Raw genomic sequence first — 22,730 nt, 5'->3', positions numbered from 1 at the left:
CGCTAAGATATGAATTTTGTCTATACACTATTCATGCAATCAATGCAATAAGATGTGTCTAGACTAAGAATGATAAGCAGGTAATTTTTCGACGAAAATGATAAGCAAAACTTTTGACATGCAGACACGGTCGAAGTCCAGACTCACTAATGTATCCTAACGACTTATCAGTTAGACACACTAATGCAGACCTGGTTCGCTAAGACCACCGCTCTGATACCACATGTAAAGACCCGTTCTAATCCATAAGAATGAATACAATAACATATGATTACATTGCGAGGTATTTGACCTCTATATGATACATTTTACAAACATTACATTCGTTTTAAAAGACAAACTTTCATTTCATCGAAAGTTAACAGGCATGCATACCACTTCATAATATCCAACTATAAATTATCTAATCTGTCATTTACTTAATCATAATCTTTACTGAACTCAATGACTTAAATGCAACGTGTTTTGAAATATGCCATGAATGATTCCAAGTAATATCTTTAAAATGAGCAAATGCACAGCGGAAGATTTCTTTCAATCCTGAGAATAAACATGCTTTAAAGTGTCAACCAAAAGATTGGTGAGTTCATTAGTTTATCATAATCAATCATTTTCATCATTTTAATAGACCACAAGAATTTCATTTTTCATTTCTCATTTCTCATAAATATCGTGCATGCAAAAAACATTCATATGAATTGAACTCCTGGTAACCGACATTAACAAGATGCATATAAGAATATCCCCTATCATTCCGGGACATCCATCGGACATGATAAAACAACATCGAAGTACTAAAGCATCCACAACCATGGATGGGGTTTGTTAGGCCCAATAGATCTATCTTTAGGATTCGCGTCAATTAGTAGATCGATTTACTAATTCTTAGGCTACCAAGTAAAAAGGGGCATATTCGGCTTCGATCAATTAACCATAGAATGTAGTTTCGATTACTTGTGTCTATTTCGTAAAACATTTATAAAAGCAGCGCATGTATTCCCAGTCCCAAAAATATATATTGCAAAAGCATTTAAAAAGGTAGCAAATGAAACTCACAATACTGTATTTTGTAGTAAAAATACATATGACGACATTGAACAATGCAAGGTTGGCCTCGGATTCACGAACCTATATTAAGTATATATATTTATATAATGGTCAATTTCTGTCTATCAAATTAGGTCAAGTCATATTGTACCACAATCCTATTGCTCGAGATTTATCATGCAAAAGTCTACAAAAGTCAATCTGACTAAAATGATTTCCAAAATCTAAACATGATTATTAATAATAAAAATATTTATATTTACTAAAAATTATGATAAAATGATAATTTTTATTAAAATGATAATGATATTTTATATTAACAATGATATTCCTACAAATAATAATTTTTGTAAAAATGATAGTTTTAATATTAATAATACTTTTAATAATAATAATGATAAAAATAATGAAAATGATATTTTTATCTAAATCAATACCTTTCAATATTTAAATTTCATCATGATACTCATACTCATTATTTCCTAATCAATTTGTTAATAGCTTTTAGTCGTCTTTTATATGGAGTTCATAATAATGATAATAATAGTAATCATAATAATTAGATGTTACTAATATTAGTTTTAATTATAATAATACTAATAATAATAAATATTATGATAATATTAATGATAATACTAATAACTATTTTAATGATAAATAATAATACTAATTATAGCTTTAACGATAATAACGATAGTAATAATAATAAAAATAATAATTTTTAATGATAATACCTTTTATTGATAATGATGATGATGATGATGATGATAATAATAATAATAATAATAATTAGATAAAAACTATAACGACGATAATAACGATGATAATAATAATCATTTTTAATAATAATATAAAAATTCAATTGACTATAACTTCTAATCCGTTCATCGAAACCATTCGATATCTAAATGAAAAGTTCTTAATTTTTCGCTAGCTTTCCAACGACTTGCATATCTTATACCTTATCTCAACCGCATATGTAACTAATTCAGGATTCAATATAACCTATCTAATGACAATATCAAAAATACAAGCATGCATAATCCTATATACTCGAGCACTAGTCCGGGATACACTATTAATATATAAAAGTTAAGTTATGAGTGCTCACGTATCAATATTGAGATTCAATATTACAGGAAAGTACGTAGACGCAACGAAGATGATAAACACAAGATTGACTCCATGAGCATACCCCCGATCGATACTCATAACCTCCATAGCTATAACCCATAATTTCCTTAGCCCTATCCCACTCGAAAAACTCGTTTGAAATAACTCGCTCCTAACCTCGTCGTAGTATTTTATGTATAATACTAATAATAATAATACTACTAATGTTAATATCTTAAGATTAATAATAATCTTTAATAATAATATTAATAATTAAAATAAATAAAATAAGTAATACAAAGTAATTTAGAGAAGAGAGATTTGAGAGTGTGAATTGAACGGAACCAGAAATCGAAATTTAAAGGGATGTTTCACTCACCTAACCCCCATGCAATCGCATGAGGATTAAGTGCACAAACCATGCATTCGCATGGAATCATAAAACAGCCCATGTTCCATTATATTAGCTACCGACACTAGTTTAATTAATATAATATATAAATATATATTTAATCTTTATAAGTAATTATATATTATATTATAATTACGTGTATAGTTAACATGTAATTTTAGTTCCGACGACTTGTACGTTGACGCTCGACTTATGTGCCGGTTCCGATTTTTCGAACGCTATCTCGTACGCTTAGAAAACTAGAACATTACATTACGCGACGTGTACCTTTATCAATAATTAGGCTTAATCATCTAAAGCCTATATTACCCAAAGTATAACTTTTATATTTGAGTGTCGTCGTCATTTGCTTCCATAAATCAAAGTCTCGTTGTTTATCAAAATATATCATTTTAAATCATTTGTTAAATATTACATTTTGTCACTTGTAAAATATATATATATATATATATATATATCCTAAAAAAATATAAATTTATTCATATTGAAATATGTAATAATACAATATTTAGTTTTTCAAAGCTAACTATATTTTTAAAGTTTATTTTGGAATCGTTTAGATAGTAGAAAAATATTATAGCAAATCACGTTTACGTTTTTGAAACACTTTATATATTTGTAATTTATAATATAAACTTTATTTAAATTCTTCAAAAGTCATATACAATTATCTTATAAAACGTCATAATTAATAAAGTTCTTTTTAAACTAAAACATTTTTATACATTTAAATCAAATATGATAACTTTGTTTTCTAAAACTATATAAAATAATCATTTTATTAACAGGTTAAAATAGTAGAAGTTGTTATATCGTAAAACATTTTAGAAAAGTAAGATTAAATATACTTTTAATAGGTTTGATGTTTTTAATGTTTGTTGGTGCAACGTGATATAAAGTCCAAAGGTTAGATAAACGTTTGAAATCATCTTAATTTAAAATGTCGATACCCAATGTCTATGTTATTTACATTCCACATTCCAACTTTAAGATGAATGTTAAAATAGTTATCTTATTAAAATCACGAGGAAAATGTTGTAAAGTATGAATTGAAAATCAAATAGGAATCTTCACTAACTCTTGTCTAGTTCCCGTTAATTGACAATTTGTTCTTATTTTTAAAATTACTTTACCATTTTCTGAATATGGTTAAAAAGGAAAGGTTTCCTAAATTAAAGTGGACCTCTCAACAGAGACTCGTAATCATAATTCAATGTATCTGATAATTCAATCATTTGATATTATCTTTTAATTCCGTCGATAATTATTTTAAATATATTTTGAAAAAAATACGTTTATGTAAAGTATTATACGTCTAACACTTTGTTAACGTTTTCAAGCTATAATACATACACATATACATATATAAACATATATAATCATATCATTCATTTAATAGTTCGTGAATCATAGGCATTTGGTCAAAGTTAAATGAATGTATGAACATAGTTTAAAATGTTTGAGATTTAACTTAACAAACTTTGCTTATCGTGTCAGAATAATATAAAGATTAAAGTTTAAATTTGGTCAGAAATTTCCGGGTCGTCACAATAGACTTGGCCTTTTGAGTATTGTTAAAAGTAGATTTTTTTTATTTTTTTATTTGTTGCGAAAAGAGAATATCATTAGCTCTCGTGCCGGATCGATCTGTGAATCAGAAGAGGGGTTAGATGATGTTGAAGATTGTGAGTTTATCCAGGATAAAAGCTTTGATTCGTCAGTTCAGCTTGATGATTCTCCGGCTGTTACCTCCTAGCCGGAGCCTAATTCAGGCAATGGTCAGATGAAGGTGAAGCACAAGGGTCGAGGGTAGATGTGAATTCCAATGTCAACAATCCAGGTCTCGAGGAGGGTTGCACGCATTACAGAAACAGCAATGTCGAGGAGGTTTCAATTGCCGATAAAAGTGACGGCGGGAATCCCCAAGGATATTTCAAAATCCTGTTGGGCCTGATCAGGCTATTGGACCGGCAATTGCCTCTTTATCCCCTAATGGACTGGACTTGTTCTCTGCCCAATCGAGATGTGCGCAAAATCAAAATGGGCCAGAAACTCTTCTCGGGCCAGACCATTCTTGTATGTTTGATATGGACAATCAGGCCCTAATCGGGCTGCACTTGGGCTCAGACGAAAGAGATGTGGGTGAACCTAGCCCAGAAAAAAGTGATTGTCTAACACATACCGCGATTGCTCATTTTCGTGTTAAAAAGAAAAAAGCCCCTCCTTTGATCAAAAGTCGTTTTATTAAACATGTGTGGGGTAGGTATAATATGAAACGTAACCGTCGTCGAGATAATTTTCGGTGGCACGAAAGATACTTTATCGAGAATGTGATGAATGACTCGGATGAGGATATTGGTTGCTGCTCATGCTACTCTTCGTGCGCGTCATCGGACTCGGAAACATAGTTTTGCTTTTTACTTATTTGTCTTGTCGTGTCACCTCTATTGTCCTTGTGATTGTGTGTCTTATATAGTGTCGAGCTTAGTGTGTGCGTCTTAATTATGCGGTTGGGTGTTGTTGTGTGTTTTGTCTTGCTCCTGGCTAGTTTGTATTTCGTGTATTGTTCTTTTTATCAATAAAATTTTCTTGCCTTTCAAGAAACAGAAAAAAAATATCATTAAAATAAAGGGAAACCAATCATCAAAATAATGAAAGTATATCCTATTTGTCATTTTTTCTCTTCCACTTAAAGTATGTCTGACTATTTTTTCTTTAAAAAGTAGATAATAGATATAGATATAGATAATCCAAATTAAATGAGGGCAAATAAGATTTACACAGTAATATTTAGTAGTCATTTATAAATGAGCAGTTGTTTTAATACATATAAATAGTATATTGAACACTTAATGAGTAATATATATTTTTTGGTTAAATGAGATAAAGTCTTATGAGCATACGATAAAGGTGGCCTCAATATTAGAAGTTTAATAGCTTTTAATACGGCCTTGTCACTCAAATGAAAATGGAGATATCTTTTTTCTTTTGAGTAACTATAGAATAATGTAATTCAGGCATCACATGGTTTATCATTATTTGATGTGGCGAGTAATGAAGAAGTGTAGTATAATATTGTGCAAGTGTGCAACAAGACGGAAATGCAACAACTTATTCCAATCGACGCGTTCAAGATGAAGCTTGGTAATGGTCGTTCAATCAGAATTTGACCCGATACATGGATCGGAAATTCTCTTCTTTATGTTCGGTATAATCGTTTGTTTCATTTAGAATGTGATCGTAATATTCTTGTTACCGATGGATGCATAAATGGAGATTGGTATGGAATAGCACTCGTATTGACGTTGTAATAGAAATAAATTATTGTTTATGAATCTTCGTTATGAGCTTTCGGAAGCTGTTCTATATGATGTTGGTGACTACTAGAAGTGGATGTTTACAGGTGACAAGCCATTTTCTGTTAAATCTGCTAGAGATCGGTTGGATCGGGTTTTGCTCCCCAATTTGCCTTGCCCAACGATTTGGAGGAAGTTTCTACTTGGGATGGTTAATAATTACATTTGGCGTATTGTAATGGATAGACTCTCTCATATGATAACTCTTTCGAGGACAGGCTTATAGATTGAGTATATTTCTTGCGTTGTTTGTAAGCAAGGTGTCGAGAGCTTGCATCATACGTTTTTCTTATGTTCATTAGCTACAGTTGTTTGGTAAGGTATCTCTACATGAATCAAATTGTCGATTCCAAGTTTTGTATCGTGGCAAGAAATTTTAAGTTGGATTAAATACGGTAATATAGAGGGTGACGAGAAGAAACGGTCAATGTCAATCATGGTAGCTACGCTTGGGATGATATGACAATTTAAGAATTGTTCGTTACATAACGACAAGTTCTTGAAGAAATGTTGTATTATTGTTTCGATTATTATTATTATTATTATTTTTGTGTGTGCATTGCTTAGATATAGGGGTAAATCAGCAATGTAGTTTCTAAATGAAACTTTTAGCTTTAATGTCCCTTGTAATACGCTTCTAGCTCCGTGATAAATAGCCATTTGTTTTATTATAAAAAATTTGCCGTTTAAAAAAAAGTAGTGATTACTAAATTATAAAAATATATTAGGATAAAATAGAATATACTACCAAAATAAACAAAATAATTTGGAAGGCAACTCAAATGTGAACTTACGATAAAATAAATCTATAATTTGTAGGTATAACTAGGGAAAATATATAGTTTTATTTGGATATATAATGACCATTAAAAGACTAAATAAATACCTTAGTACTTTCTCTCTCTCTATCTCCCTATCTATCTATCTATCTATCTATCTCTCTATATATATATATATATATATATATATATATATATATATATATATATATATATATATATATATATATATATATATATATATATATATATATAAAAGAGTGTGTTAAAGCATGGTTGTCAATGTGAGAGTAATTATAGGAAATGAGGACAAGTGGATTTTACACATGTCAAATCCTCAAATTTTCTAACCACAATTAATCTATAATTTACAAATACTACGTAAATAAATAATTAAATAAACATTCACTGAAACGAGGATAATAAAATAAACCGAATAAAATAAATGAATATAAATATATAGATTAAAAAAGGAACGTGTATACCGAAAAGTTTGTCAAACAAAAACTTATGTCATTTTTACTCTAACTATGTAAATTGATTTTTATCTCTCTTTTTTTAGTGTTTGTTTCTAAATGATCTATCTTAGTCTAATTGTGCTGTAAGTTGTGATCCATATTTGTTTTGTTATCAATATGTAGTTATTGAAAACAAGAGTCGATATATAATAGTTTTTTTAGCAGCCGTGCATCGCACGGACTCAAAACATATATATATATATATATATATATATATATATATATATATATATATATATATATATATATATATATATATATATATATATAATGTTTTAATCAAGTGTGAAACACTTTTTAGGGGGGAAGCAATTTTTTTTTTCGTTTTTTTATAATTTTTTCAAACATTAAGATCATATGAAATTATGAACATTTAAAAAAGAAACTTTGTGATAAATGTTATTAATTTGGCGAAAAATCACTTGAAGAAATAAATGATAAGATGCATCATATGTAATATTTTAATTAGAGTTAGGGTTTAGAAATTAGGGTTTAGAATTAGGATATAGAGATCAGGGTTAAGAAATTAGGGTTTTAAATTTGGATTTAGAAATTAGAGTTTAGGGTTTAGAAATTAGAGGGTAGATTGAATTTTTAACACAAACGGTTTAGAGTTTAGGAATTAGGGTTTAAAGTTTGGGATTTACGGACTAAACCCAAAACACTAAACCCTAAACTTTAAATCGGACTAAATTTTGAAAAAATAACTTCACATAAGATGAAAAAAAAAAATGATGAAAAAAAACTCTAATTAAAACATTACTCATGATGCATTTTATCATTTATTTTTTCGAGCGATTTTTCACCAAAATAATAATAACATTCATCACAAATTGTCTTTATTAAATGTTCATATTTTCATGTGATCTTAATGTTTGAAAAAAAATTAAAACAAATAATGAAAAATAAAAATAACAAATGTACTTCCTTTCTTCAAAAAAGTGTTTTCCTCTTAATGATAACGATATATATATATATATATATATATATATATATATATATATATATATATATATATATATATGTATGAGTGTATTTTCTACTCTTACGATTTACAGAATTACAAATATTTATGCAATCATATGGTAAATACAACAAATGTGCTCAAATTAACTAGTTTATAATAATTAATTAATACTAGATATGTACTGTATATTGTGTCTACCTACCAATCTATCCAAGTCCACAAGCAAGGTTGCAAAATTCGCTATTCGACGATTAATCTGTCGGAACTTTAGAAGGAGTAATTGGCAATTTGGGGATTAATCAGAGATTACTCGACCACCAAACTATTGGTTGAGTGGTAAAAAACTTCAGTTGGTTTTGGACCCGTATCCTTGAATATAGAGGTGCGGGTTCAAATCCTGTGGGAGTTTTCACCAATGTTGTGTCTTTGTTATCCTTCACTCTGTGCGGGCCAAACAGTTAACCTAAAGCATTCCGGGTACGCTTTGCGCGATGAATGCGAGAAGTCTCTTCCTAACGGGTGTGTGAATGGCAAAAGAAAGAATTCGATGCCAAAATTATTGTATCAAAAAAAAAAAAAACAAAGATTAATCGAATTGTATTTTCTGCATTTAAGTATTAAAATTCAAAAATTATATGTATAATAATGTAGAATATACTCGTAAATACAAACATAAAGTAAACGTGGACAAATAAAATGTGTTAGGTATATGTGTAACACATGAGGAAATGGATGATATGGTAAACCACTTGGGACGTTCTAAAGGTGAGTTTTCTTTCAGTGATCTTGGTTTACCTATTAAAGTTGTTATAAATATATTGATCGATTAAAAAAAAGCTATCTATTTGGAAAGCTCGTATATTATCCCTAAGAAGTCGTTTCACAATTAAGATTAAGATGAATTTTTTTGTGTGGTGGTGATGAAAAATATTAGAATATGTTTTGGATTAAATGGGAGTTTATTATATCTTCTTATGACAAGGGAGGATGAATCATTTAACATGGCATTATTATTCAAACGGATATATGTCGATTTCATGTATCATTGAATTCTATATTGCATGAAGTTACAACATTTGTCCACGGTGTGTGATCAGGTTTGGACGAAATTCATCAAGGAGGTAATAGAATTTTGTCTAATATTGTGAGATTTGTTATAAAATCACAAGAATTTAACAACATTATGCAGTCGTATCAAACACAAGATTGGAAATGAAAGTCCAGTTCGGTTTTGGTTAGATGGTGATCCATTGTGTGTAAGATTTTACTTGTTAATCCATTTAGCTTCTGACCAAAATGTCCGTATTGTTAATCCATGCATATTAAGTATATACTACGTATAACGTATCAAATTGTTGGATATAGATTATAGAGTATGAGAAATTCCATCCACCATCACATTCTAGAGGGCGGATTTGTAGTAGAATATTGACCACATAAATGTTAAATCTTCAGTTATCTTTTTTTCTTTTTTAAAAAGAAAACGTACAACAACAAAAGTTAAAATAATTATTTCCAACAAACGATCCAATTCGAGCCGCATATTAAACTGTTTATTATGCCTACGTACATCACAACGTTCAAAGTTAGACATCTCATCTATTCTTAACTATTAATTAATACTCGTATTAACATCTTTAAATTATCACGACATTTAATGTAATGTTTATGTTTAATTGATTGACGTCCTTTTCTATTTAGCAGTTTTGCAATGTAGCATTTAGGCCATTGACTATCATGAAACGTAGCTCATAACCACAAGATATTATATTATGACAAATTGCTATGCTAAAATGTAGTAGAAGAAACATGCATGGTTGATAAACCTAAAATGTTTGTCTATATTTAGGAAAACATAATATTGTTGATAATTGTAGGAAAAATAATTTGTGAGATATATGTTTATTAATAGTTCTTAGGTATATATAATATAATAAATAATAATAACTAAAATAATATAATAAATATAAAAAAGTGATGTAACTCATTTGACCCAACTAGCCCGTGACCTATTTAGACCCATTACCCAAACCGACCCAACCTGATCCATTTTGACTCGTTTAAAAAATTCACCCGTTTGACCTATGACCCATTTCAACCCAAAACTATATTGACCCGTTACCTAAACCGACCTAACCTGACCCGTTTGCCAGGCGTACTGTATATAAATAATCATTCCTCATCACTTATATATAAGTGTCAACTATTTTTTTTTCCTTTTTTTTTTTAAAAGCGTAAGTGTTAACTATTAACTTTTTTACTTTTTAATATTTTATTGTCAATTATAATCACAAATATTTACATTTATGTATATAATAATTGATAAAAATTATATTAATTAAATATAAAGCTCAATTCATTTATATAAATTTCATCAAATATTATATGATATATTTAAAAAATTTACACTCAAAATGTAAAAACAAAACTTTAAAAAGTCAATATATAGACATATAGTAGATATTTAAAGTGAGCCGAATGAAGTAATAGTGTATGATTGATCGACTATTAATTTGTGCAATTATGGTACTGAAATCATTAATTAATATCGTTACTTAAGCGTACAGTAAAACCTTTATAATTTAATACTCGATAAATTAATAACCTCGATAAAATTAATAATTTGTCCAGTCCCAACTTGGGACCAGTACAAATTTGGACCTCAATCGATAAAATAATAAGATAATAATTTTTTTGAAATCCCAATGTAAATATATTGGTCCCAGCGAAACTATAAATTAATAATTACTAAATTTTGTTTTGAAATCCCAATATACATTGAACTTGACAAGTTCATTAATGTGTGAATGTACATGCATGAGAATTTTGAAGGTCCTTGTTTATGTTTTATTCAAATAGGTAAAGTGAATGAATATAATAATTTCGAATGCCGATGCATTAATTTGAGACTTGCTCACAAATATAAGCCAATTTTTTAAATTGATAATTTATTAATTTATCGATATAATAATATCTCGCCAAATTAATAAAATATCTCGGTCCCAACATTATTAATTTATAGAGGTTTCACTGTATATCAATTTATTTAACTTGTGACTATACTTATGTTAATAAACTTACAATTCGTTTACGTAACATAACAAACAAACACACATTCTTGCTACACTCGATCAATTAGTATAAACCACACTCAATAAATAAATGAATTATTAAATATATAGCAAATGAATAATTATATAAATAAATAAAAATGATTAGATATATACGCTACACTTGCTTAAAAGCCAAATGAGTGCAACTTTGATCACCTCTAGCTCTCTCATTCTAACAAACAAACACACATTCTTGCTATGTGTATATGTAGTATTATCGGTGGCGATTATAGGATCAAAACCTAATGGGGTCTTAAATTTTTTTTCGATAACTTACTTGCACAAAATATTGAATGTGTCAGGTCATATCGGGTCGCACCCAAAACACAAACATAAAATTCGATAGTACTCGTAAAATATAAGGTTATTTATATTTTTTAATATTGTCATAACAACAACCATCATACAAAATAATATCATTTATACAAAAAAGGAATTAATATTTCCGCAAATAAGCCCCTATACAAAAAAACATATATTCAATCCACTTAATACTAAAGGTAAGTTTTTATTGTTGTCTACGAGGTTTCATATGATAAAATTCGTCCACAATTGCATCATTGCTAATACCATCTAACATATCGTTCTCAATATATGTAAGTGGACAATCATAAGTGAGCTAATTTCAAATATTTTAGTAGGTCAAACTATTAAAATATAAATTCTAAAAATATATGGGGTCACATTATTATTTTTTGTGGTGTCTTATACAAAAATAATAATTTTTTGTGACAAATTTCGGAAAACTAGTGGTGTCACGAGACCCCGCTCCCTAACACCTAAACTCGCCACTGAGTATTATATATAGGCAAAAGTAAACTTTTCTAGTCTCATATATACAAAGCCTTCTATTAACTTCAAACAAGTTCGAAAATTGTGAATCTTTAATAGATCGAAATTATGGAGCAATACTCAAAGTATTTGATGTGGGTAAAAAACAAAAACAGCATTATCAACAAGTCATTCAGCCATTCATGGGAAGAACAAGCTTTCGCTGAGGATGCTCAAGGTCCGTTTGGTGGATTTGTATGGCCTCCAAGATGTTATTCTTGTAGTTTTTGTAAAAAAGAATTTAGGTCAGCTCAAGCTTTAGGTGGTCACATGAATGTTCACAGGAGAGAAAGAGCTAAACTTAAACAACCTATTAATTGCACACGACCAAACTCTAGCTCTTTTTTTGAGTCTTCAAGCCCTAGTTTCTTGTTATCATCCGATTCGCCTTCTAGGGTTTCATCAATTCCAATATTAGGTCAAGAAAGTACCAATATTGGTTGCAATTCAGATGCAAAAAGTTGTGTTTGTGATGAAGTTTTGGTAGTTGGATCTGTTGCAACAGATTTGTATCTAGGTTTCGATGAGCGCGATGATGAAGAAGTTCTGAATTGCAAGAGACGAAAGACGGTGTTCATCTCGCCTTTAATTGTTGGATCCATGGAGAATCATGTAGATCTTGAGTTGAGATTAGCTAGGTGATGACTTCTTCAACAAGAAATGATTAGTATGGTTAATCCATATATGCATCCCTTGATTTATTGTCCAACAAGTTAATGTTAAGTAGAACTTTGACAACATTGAAGCTTTTGCAATTTCTTTATGTTAACCATTTACTCATCGATCTCTTTCTTGTTAACTACTTTGTCTATTAGAGTGAAAAGTTAATTAAACACTTGTGTGTTGCTTAATTCAACTTCACGTTAACTCAATTCATCTATGCTTTTTTATTAGTCTTATTTTAACCACATTACATTATATATATATATATATATATATATATATATATATATATATATATATATATATATATATATATATATATATATATATATATATATATATATATATATATATATATTATATACCGAATGTATATATTTCAGGTAATATTGAGCTATAATCATTATTGGTTAACATTTAATACTGAAATAAACGATCCCGACCAAGATAGTATGGTGATTGACGCCTCATATCCCACCAGAGGGTGTCAAGTTCAAACTCACTGAAGTATATGTTAGGGCGACAAGTAAATGATCATAACTCGGTTAAGAGGCGTCATTTGAGTGAAATTAGTGCCCTCCTCGAGTAGCTTAAACACCGATTCTTCGTTCATGAGTAATTTGTATGTAACCTAATTGACATTTTGGGTCACGTGATGATCGTGAGAATGTTTGTTGAGTGTAAACTCCAGATGCGTCTTTGGACATAGGCAGGATAGGCAACCGTCTAGGGCCCAAAAAGTTTGAAGGGACCAAAATTTTGAATATGTATATACTTTTCTCAAAATATTCTATTTAATTAAATAAAAAATTGTTAATTGAAGTTGCGATATTGTTATTTTAAATAGTTAAATACATTGTAAATATATAAATTGATAAATTTTTGTATTATCTTTTTATATATGTATTAAAATATTAAACGTGTGTGAGGACTCATTTTCGTTTTCGCCTAGGACCTTCGAATTGTTGAGACGGCTCTGGTAAACTCGATTCCACATTGTTTCGCTAGATAAATATGGAGTAGATATATCTCTATGCATGTATATTTATAAAAAAATATTCATTTAATACCATTGAAGTCATTTCTACTAGATACAAATCTTGTCAACATTAACAATATTTTTTTATTTTAATCGATCGGATTAATTATATGATGAATTGAAGTTATCTGCTAGCTTAAAATAATTGTGGTCATAATCGATAATGCATACCATTGTCGTTGATAAATATGTGAAAATATTCCATTTAGTTGGAGGCCTGACGAACAAGCTAGGATGTATTTAATTAAAACAATTAGGAATTAAGAATGTTTATAAGTTTTGAATTAGAATTTAAATTATTCTAACTCACCACGATACATCCAAAATCAACATCCAACCTGCAACAACTCTGACTAATAGATCCACAAAAGTACGATTAAGGTAGGGATCCATATAATTTTTTTAATTCTGTAAATATTTATTGATTTTTATGTATTTTTATATGAATCAAGCAGCCATCATTTTCAGTGAATACGCGTTTTATTATTAATAATACATTGAATTTGAATTGAGAAATTATAATAAATAATAAATAATTATAATTATAATTATAATTATAATTATATAGTAATTATACTCCGTAATTACTAGCTACTAGTGGCATTATTCGACTGAAAAAAGAATTTTGATTTTAAATTACTTTATATTATATAAAGTATACTTCGAAAAAGCGTTTGATTGTATTAATTGAGAATTCTAGTTTGAGGCGAATGTTTTTTGGGGGCGGGGACTCTTCGGGATCCAAAATTTCTTGGGTAAAATGGGAAAATGTGATTGCACCTTATGGGGCGGGTGGTTTAAATATCGGGAATTTGAATCTAAAAAACCTTGCTCAATTGGGAAAGTGGTGGTGGAGGTTTAAAACCGAAACCAACTCTTTGTCGGATTATGGGTCAAACCGTATTCCGACATTGGGTGTTTAGAATAATGTAATTCGTGCAGGATTTTCTATTGATGATTTACAGATCCCGTTTACTTTCTCATTCTCAAAAAGTTTAGGGGACGGGGGTACGACATCTTTTTGGAATGACAAAAGGATTGGTGAAAATTGCTTCAGAATTATGTTCCCGCGTTTGTTTAGATTGGAATCAAATACAAATGTCAAAGTAAGAGAAAGATTATGTGATGCTGCTTCGAGTTCTGTTGCGAATGAATCTGATGTTGCTGCTGTAAACCATTCTGCTCCAATTGATGTTATTGTCACTGTTGTTGCTCCGGGTATCGATTCTGTTCTTGCTGGCGAAAGGGTTTCTGCTGTTACTGCTCCAATTAATACTGGTTCGGTTCAGGTTGGCGGTTATGGTTCTGCTGTTAATCGAATTATGCTGCTGTTAATCCGAATTATGCTGCTGTTAATCTGAATGGTCCTACTGTTAATCTCTCTATTGTTGCTGAAGACAACCATTCTGTTGTTGTTGTTAATCTGAATTGTTCTATTGTTAATCTTTTCGTTGCTGTTGAAGACATTAACCATTCTGTTGCAGGTCGTGGTACAACAGTTCAAGGAAATCATTCTGCTCTTCGGTCGGTTACTGCTAATTGGGAGTGGGTTAGAGAGCCAACGGGCCGATCTCTTGACGAGCTTCAACGCCTTCTAAATATAATTCAGTCGGTTAAGTTATCGGGTAATTCGTGCAATTCATGGTCGTGGTCCCTATGTTCAAATGGTAAATTTTCGGTTAAAAAACTCTCAACTTCATTGGAAGATCAAAAGTATAGTAATGTGATAAATGGTGGTTTCGAGACTCGACGGAAATCTCTTGTCCAAAAAAAATTGAAATTTTTGCGTGGCGGGCTCTAAAAAGCGCCTTCCCATAAGAATGGAATTGGATAAGAGAGGTATCGACCTTCATAGTGTTCGATGTCCCGTTTGTGATGATGATTTGGAATCTGTGGATCATATTCTCATCTTTTGTAGTCGTGCTCAAGAGATTTGGTCCCGGGTGTTTAATTTCCTTATTATAGTGTTGCCGAGCTCCTCCAAAATCACCTGCGTCAAATCGGGTCCGCAAATGGTGTTGCTATTTGGCAAGCGGTCATTTGGACTAGTATGTATCTTATTTGGAAAAATAGAAATAACATGGTTTTCAAAGGTAAAGGATGGAATGCTTCGGTTGCGCTAAACGAGATTCAAGTTCTTTCGTATGATTGAGTTTCGAGAGGAATCAATGGGTTCAAGATCTATTGGCACGTTTGGTTATCCGACCCGCTCCTAATTTTCGTGTAGCTGCCTTGATGCTACCGCCGCATCCTTGCGGTTTTGTACTATTTTTTCTCATCGTGTATTTCCTTATGTAGTTCGTGTGCGTGTATAGCTTATTGGGTGGCGATTTTGCCCCCTCTCCATGTACTTATATTTTTGAGGTTTAATATAATTTATTTTTCAAAAAAAATAATAATAATAATAATAATTGGGAATTCTTAATGGAGTTTATGAAGTGTATAGGATTTGGTAATAAATGGCGGGATTGGATTATGGCATGCTTAAAGTCGGCTTCTGTCACGACCCTACTTTTTCAGTTATCTGTTACCGTTTATTATTTAACGCTCGTTAATTGTTATTCGTGCCACATCATTTCTAAGACCTATATTATTATTTTAGTAATAATATATTAATTATTATGTGTTATGTGAATATTTGTATTCATATTTTAATTTGCATGTTTATACGAATCGTGGATTTCTATCCGGCGAATCTTTTTGGTCTTCAAACCAACGGTCAAACTTTTGGGATTTTTAAATCCTAATTATTTTAAATATGATATTTTAGTGTCATATACTTATATATAGTGTTTATATATATTTTTCGTCGCGTATTTAATATCTCTCCGAATAATTAATCGCGTAGTCGTGTTTTCGCGTTTGGGTTTCGTTCGAGCGTTCGGGCCACAAGGATCTTACCAAAACATCAAAGTGGGCCATGGGGCCCACCTCCTTACCCATTCTCGGCCGAACACCCCAAGGGAGGAGGTGTTTAGCTCACTTTTCCCTCATTTTTCATTTTATCATTTCATTAATCATTTTCAACCTAATTCCTCTTTTTCTCTCAACTTCTCCCTCTCCTCTCCCTTTGGCTGTCGCCACCTAGCACCACCATCATCATCATTTCATCAACAAATAAATCTTGGATCATCAAATCATTCGCATAATCATGTTCCTCTCGCTCTCATCTACACGCTCATATCACTCAATTCTCGATTAGGGTATAAACCCTAACCTGTAACATCCCGCCTTTTTCCGTCTACTTTTCCGTTTAACTATTTTAAACTCCGTTATATGTTTATAACATCTCCCGTTAATACGCGTTTCAAATTATCTCGTTCAGGTAATTTAACGCACCCGACTACAACTTGAGGGACTTGTTTTGCCAAAACCCCAAAATGGTGACTAGCACTTGACTAGTCAACCATCTTCCACCTCCATTTTTCATTTTCTTTTCTCTTTTCATTCTCTACTTTCATATTTTCTTTAAATTCATCAAAAAGCAAATCATCATCCATACTAAATCGATCAAGCTTCGAGCCAAACAAATTACATATTTGAACTCCTCGTGATCTCCTCTTCGATTCCATACCAATCTCATTGCATTTGGGTAACTTTCTAAAATTACTAATTTTTGTGTTCTTGAGATTTTTTGAGTTACAAGGTTGTTAATTAGTGTCTATGGCTCTAGTCTAACAAGATTATGTGTTTGAATTGCTTGATTTGTTGTTTGGAAGTAACTTGCATGAACTAGCAAAATGGGTGTGTTTAATCTTGAGTTTTAGATGATTAAATGTTGTTAAATGTTATAAATGCATGTATTAAATGTGTTCCTAGTGTTACTAGCTTCATTTTGATGTATAGGTTGCATGAGAAAACTCTAAGAATTTGTTTAGTGATTTTTGGTAGAATTGAGCTAGGGTTTAATGAACTTGAAATGATTATTTGATGCATTGATTGCCATGATTTGTTGTTAGTAAGTTGTTAGTTGTATTGTATGCTCAATTACCTACAAAATGGCATGTCATATGTATGCATTGAATGCCTAAATCATTAAATGTGCATTGGTGAGTTTGAAGCATTAATGTGTGCATTGAATGATCACTTGGTTTGAAAACTCGGTTGTTACAAATGAGGTTTTTGATTGATGAATTGTGTTTAGTTGCATTCTACGTCAAAAGAGCTTTCCAACGATATAAGGTGCGAGTCCTAAGTGTTAGCGGTTTGTGTTTTATGCACAAAAAGGTTTTGGATTGAGACTTGAACATTTGGGACTGGCCAGGCACCAGCACCCGGCCTTTGCCGCGGCGCGGCCCTTTCCTGTCGCGGCGCGACATATAAGGGGGCCAGGTTCTGACCTCCTTGTCCCAAATGTGAAAAATGTTTGGCCCGTTCTAGACCTCCAATTCACATGCAACTTGTTCTAACATGCTTATATATGAATAATTAGCATAGAAAATTTGTTCGGGACCCGACCCGAACATGTTGACTTTTTCGTTGACTTTGACCGACCAAAGTTTGACTTTTTTTCAAACTTAACCAATTGATTATGCAATCTTTCTAACTTGTTTCTATACATGTATCTTGCATGAAACTTGACTATTTGCTTCACATGCTTCATAATCGAGTCGTGTTGAGCCATAGGACTAATTGAGCAACTTTGACCCTTCGTGACTATCGTTATTGATACAACCTATTTGTTTAGGTCGAGACTAGCGTTGTCCTTTGCGCACATTACTTGTTGAAGTACTTATTTACTCTTGCAATCAAAGGTGAGATCATAGTCCCACTTTTACTCTTTTATACTTATATTTGGGATGAGAAAACATAAACGTTTCATTTTACAAAGTGAACACAAGTACGAAAACAAACATTCTACGTACGAGTTAGAACAAAAAGCCTCAATTCAATTATCATTAGTTACACTTGCAGGGTGTAAGCGAGAACTTATGTTGTGTGGCCATACGGGTTTGACAAACCCTCATTCGGACGGTTCGCTACCGTTAATCGGATGAAATATATTTTCGGGGATAAGTGTATGTTCTGACACTATATTAATGGGGTTTCGTGATAGTTAAGCCTTGATAATTGAGTGCTCGTGATATCAACTTTTAGAATGGTTTATTATTATTTCAACGTGACAACACTTGTGGTTCAACTTACTTACTCACTTACTTACTTACTAAACCTATGATTTCACCAACGTTTTCGTTGACAGATTCTCTATGTTTTTCTCAGGTCCTTGAACTTAGGTGATACATGCTTCCGCTCATACTTTTGATACTTGCATTGGATGTCGAGTATACTTGCATACGTGGAGCGTCTTTTTGGCTACTTTAAACTATGTCGCACGTGTTTCATATGAACTATAACTTTTGATATGTACTTGTCTTGGGAATTACTTTTGTAAACATTGAAACATCCTTTTATGAAATGAATGCGACATATTTTCGGTCAAACTTTGTTATAAATGCTTATGACCATGTAATGGGACCATACGTAGACGACGCCGTCACTTGACGATTTGTCGGGGTCGCTACAAGTGGTATCAGAGCCAGGTTGTAGGGATTTAGAGTTCATTGGTGTCGACCCCGAGTCATAGGGTACATTGATGAGTCTAGACTACAACCGGCATATAGACTTGACATAGGAATTACTTGACTACTTGTGCATTATACTCGAACTCTCTTACTCATAGCTACTCTTATTCTATCTTACTCTTGCGTTGTATAATTTAATTGACACGCCACCTTGACTATATGTAGTAATGTCGAATGCACATATGAATTAGGGTAATATAATTTCCGGGATTATATTACGGTGACTCATATGAACATTCCGACATTATGACATAAAGAATTTAAGGCGAGTCAAGGATAATTTTTCTCTCTATCTTTATTCCATATCACGGTTAGTATTATTTAGAATACTAACCAACGGTATTCTTTTGTTTTGAAGGAACAATGCCTCCCCGCCGTGTACGACGCAATGAAACTCCCGAACAAGCCTTACAACGCATGATAGCCACCGCCGTGGATGCGGCCATGGCCGGTCACTCGTCCAACAACAACAATAACAATAATAACAACAACAATAACCAAGGAGCCGGTAACTCTAGCGAAGGGTGCTCCTACAAAGCTTTCACGGGGTGCAAACCTCACACTTATGATGGAACCGGGGGACCGGTTGTGCTTACTCGTTGGTTTGAACAAACCGAGGCCGTCTTTAGCATAAGCGGTTGTCGGGACCAAGATAAGGTCAAATACTCCACCCACACTTTCTCCGGTGTTGCTCTCACGTGGTGGAACACCTATGTTCAATCGGTGGGAACCGATGAAGCTCATGCCCTTTCTTGGGCCGATTTGAAGGAAAAGATGATTGTTGAATATTTTCCGCGCGAAGAAACCCGCAAGCTTGAGCAAGAGCTAAGAGCTTTGAAGGCGGTCGGAAACGACCTCAAGGCTTACAATCTACGCTTTGCCGAACTATCTTTGATGTGTCCCAATCTCGTTAGCCCCGAATCTCAAAGGATTGAGCTCTACATGCACGGTCTTCCAAAAAGCATCAAACAAGGGGTGATGTCATCCAAACCCACTACTCATCAAGCCGCTATGAACATGGCCCGCCAATTAATTGAGACGGTTGACAAAATTGTAGTGCCGGCTCCTAAGGCCGAGGACAAGTCGGGTGGCAACAAAAGGAAATGGGAAGCCACTCCATCAACCAATTACAACAACAACACCTTCACCAAAAAGCCTTTCAACAATGACGGCAAGAAAAGTTATGGTGGAAATAAACCCTTTTGCAACAAATGTCACAAACATCATTACGGGGAATGTGGCAATTTATTTTGTCACCGGTGCCAAAAGAATGGTCATGTGGCCAATGATTGTAGAAGTGCCGCCCCCGTCGCTCGAAAGGGGCCCAATCCTCCAAGGACGGTCACTTGTTATGAATGTGGCCAAACGGGCCATTATAAGAACGAATGCCCGAAAAAGAAAGCCAACCCCAACAACCGAGGCCGAGCCTTTAACATCAACACCGAGGAAGCCCGAGATGACAATGAACTAGTCACGGGTACGTTTCTTCTCAACAACACTTATGTTACTTGCTTATTTGATTCGGGTGCCGATAAATGTTTTGTGTCTAAGACTTTGGCTCCTACTCTTTCCGCTCCACCACACCCTTTAGATACTACTTACTCCATCGAGGTGGCCGATGGAAAACTCTTAAGTGCCGACACATATTACCGGGGGTGTACTTTAAATATTTTGGGTAATGAATTTGAAATTGACTTGATACCCATGGAACTAGGGAGTTTTGATGTAATAATCGGTATGAATTGGATGGTCAAAAATAAATCTCACATTCTTTGCGATCTTCACGCAATCCGAATTCCTATCGAGAATGGTGAACCATTGATTATCTATGGCGACAAGAATTGCACCGGACTCAATCTCGTTTCGTGCCTTAAAGTTCGAAAGCTACTTCGCAAGGGTTGTTTTGCGATTCTTGCTCACGTTAAGAAAGTCGAGGCCGACGAAAAGCGCATCGATGATGTGCCAATTGTTAGTGACTTTTCCGATGTATTTCCCGACGAATTACCGGGTCTTCCACCTCATCGACCGGTTGAATTTCAAATTGATCTTATACCGGGAGCCGCACCCGTAGCGCGTGCACCATATAGACTCGCTCCATCCGAATTGCAAGAATTGCAAAGTCAAATCCAAGAGTTACTTGACCGTGGTTTCATTCAACCTAGCCATTCACCATGGGGCGCTCCGATTTTGTTCGTCAAGAAGAAAGACGGTCCCTACGAATGTGCATCGATTATCGTGAATTGAACAAATTAACGATTAAAAACCGATATCCTCTTCCGCGCATTGATGACCTCTTTGATCAACTACAAGGTTCTCGTGTATATTCAAAAATCGATCTCCGTTCGGGTTATCATCAACTAAGGGTTAAGGGGGAAGATGTCTCCAAAACCGCCTTCCGGACTCGTTATGGTAGTTATGAATTCCTTGTCATGCCTTTCAGTCTCACTAACGCACCGGCGGTGTTTATGGATCTCATGAACCGCGTGCGCAAACCTTACCTCGACAAATTTGTTATCGTGTTCATCGACGATATTTTGGTCTATTCTAAAAGCGAAGAGGAACACAAAGAACATCTCCGACTCGTGCTTGAACTCTTGAGAAAAGAACAACTCTATGCCAAGTTCTCCAAGTGTGAATTTTGGTTGAAGGAAGTTCAATTCCTCGGTCACGTTGTAAGTGATCAAGGCATTAAAGTCGATCCCGCAAAAATCGAAGCCATTAGTAAATGGGAGACTCCTACTACTCCTACTCAAATTCGTCAATTCTTAGGTCTCGCCGGATACTATCGTAAATTCATCAAGGATTTCTCCTTAATCGCTCGCCCTCTAACCGCGTTAACTCACAAGGAACGAAAGTTCATTTGGTCATCCGAACAAGAAACCGCTTTCCAAATCTTGAAAACTAAGCTAACCACCGCTCCTATCTTGTCACTTCCCGAAGGCAATGATGATTTTGTTGTATATTGCGATGCCTCGAAAAACGGTTATGGGTGCGTATTAATGCAACGAAAGAAAGTCATTGCTTATGCCTCTCGACAACTCAAGGTTCACGAACGAAACTACACGACACATGATCTTGAACTCGGAGCCGTCATCTTTGCACTTAAGTTATGGAGACATCATCTTCTTGGTACCAAGAGTACTATCTTTACCGATCACAAAAGTCTCCAACATATCTTCGATCAAAAGCAACTAAACATGAGACAACGACGGTGGATTGAAACCTTGAACGATTACAATTGTGAGCTTCGTTACCACCCCGGAAAGGCAAATGTAGTGGCCGATGCCTTAAGTCGAAAGGAAAGAACGGT

General features: G+C 33.0%; 1 protein-coding gene across 1 annotated transcript; it reads left to right on the top strand.

Annotated features, from left to right (window-relative positions):
* Positions 1–12,205: 12,205 nt before the first annotated feature.
* On the top strand, positions 12,206–12,778 carry LOC139869199 (uncharacterized). The gene has a single exon (XM_071857521.1). The coding sequence runs from the start codon at positions 12,206–12,208 to the stop codon at positions 12,776–12,778; it is 573 nt and encodes a 190-aa protein (XP_071713622.1).
* Positions 12,779–22,730: the final 9,952 nt, after the last annotated feature.

This window comes from Rutidosis leptorrhynchoides, chromosome 9 (genome assembly GCF_046630445.1).
Source record: "Rutidosis leptorrhynchoides isolate AG116_Rl617_1_P2 chromosome 9, CSIRO_AGI_Rlap_v1, whole genome shotgun sequence".
In the NCBI taxonomy this organism is placed as follows: Eukaryota; Viridiplantae; Streptophyta; class Magnoliopsida; order Asterales; family Asteraceae; genus Rutidosis; species Rutidosis leptorrhynchoides.
This window is presented reverse-complemented; position numbering and strand designations above follow the sequence as displayed.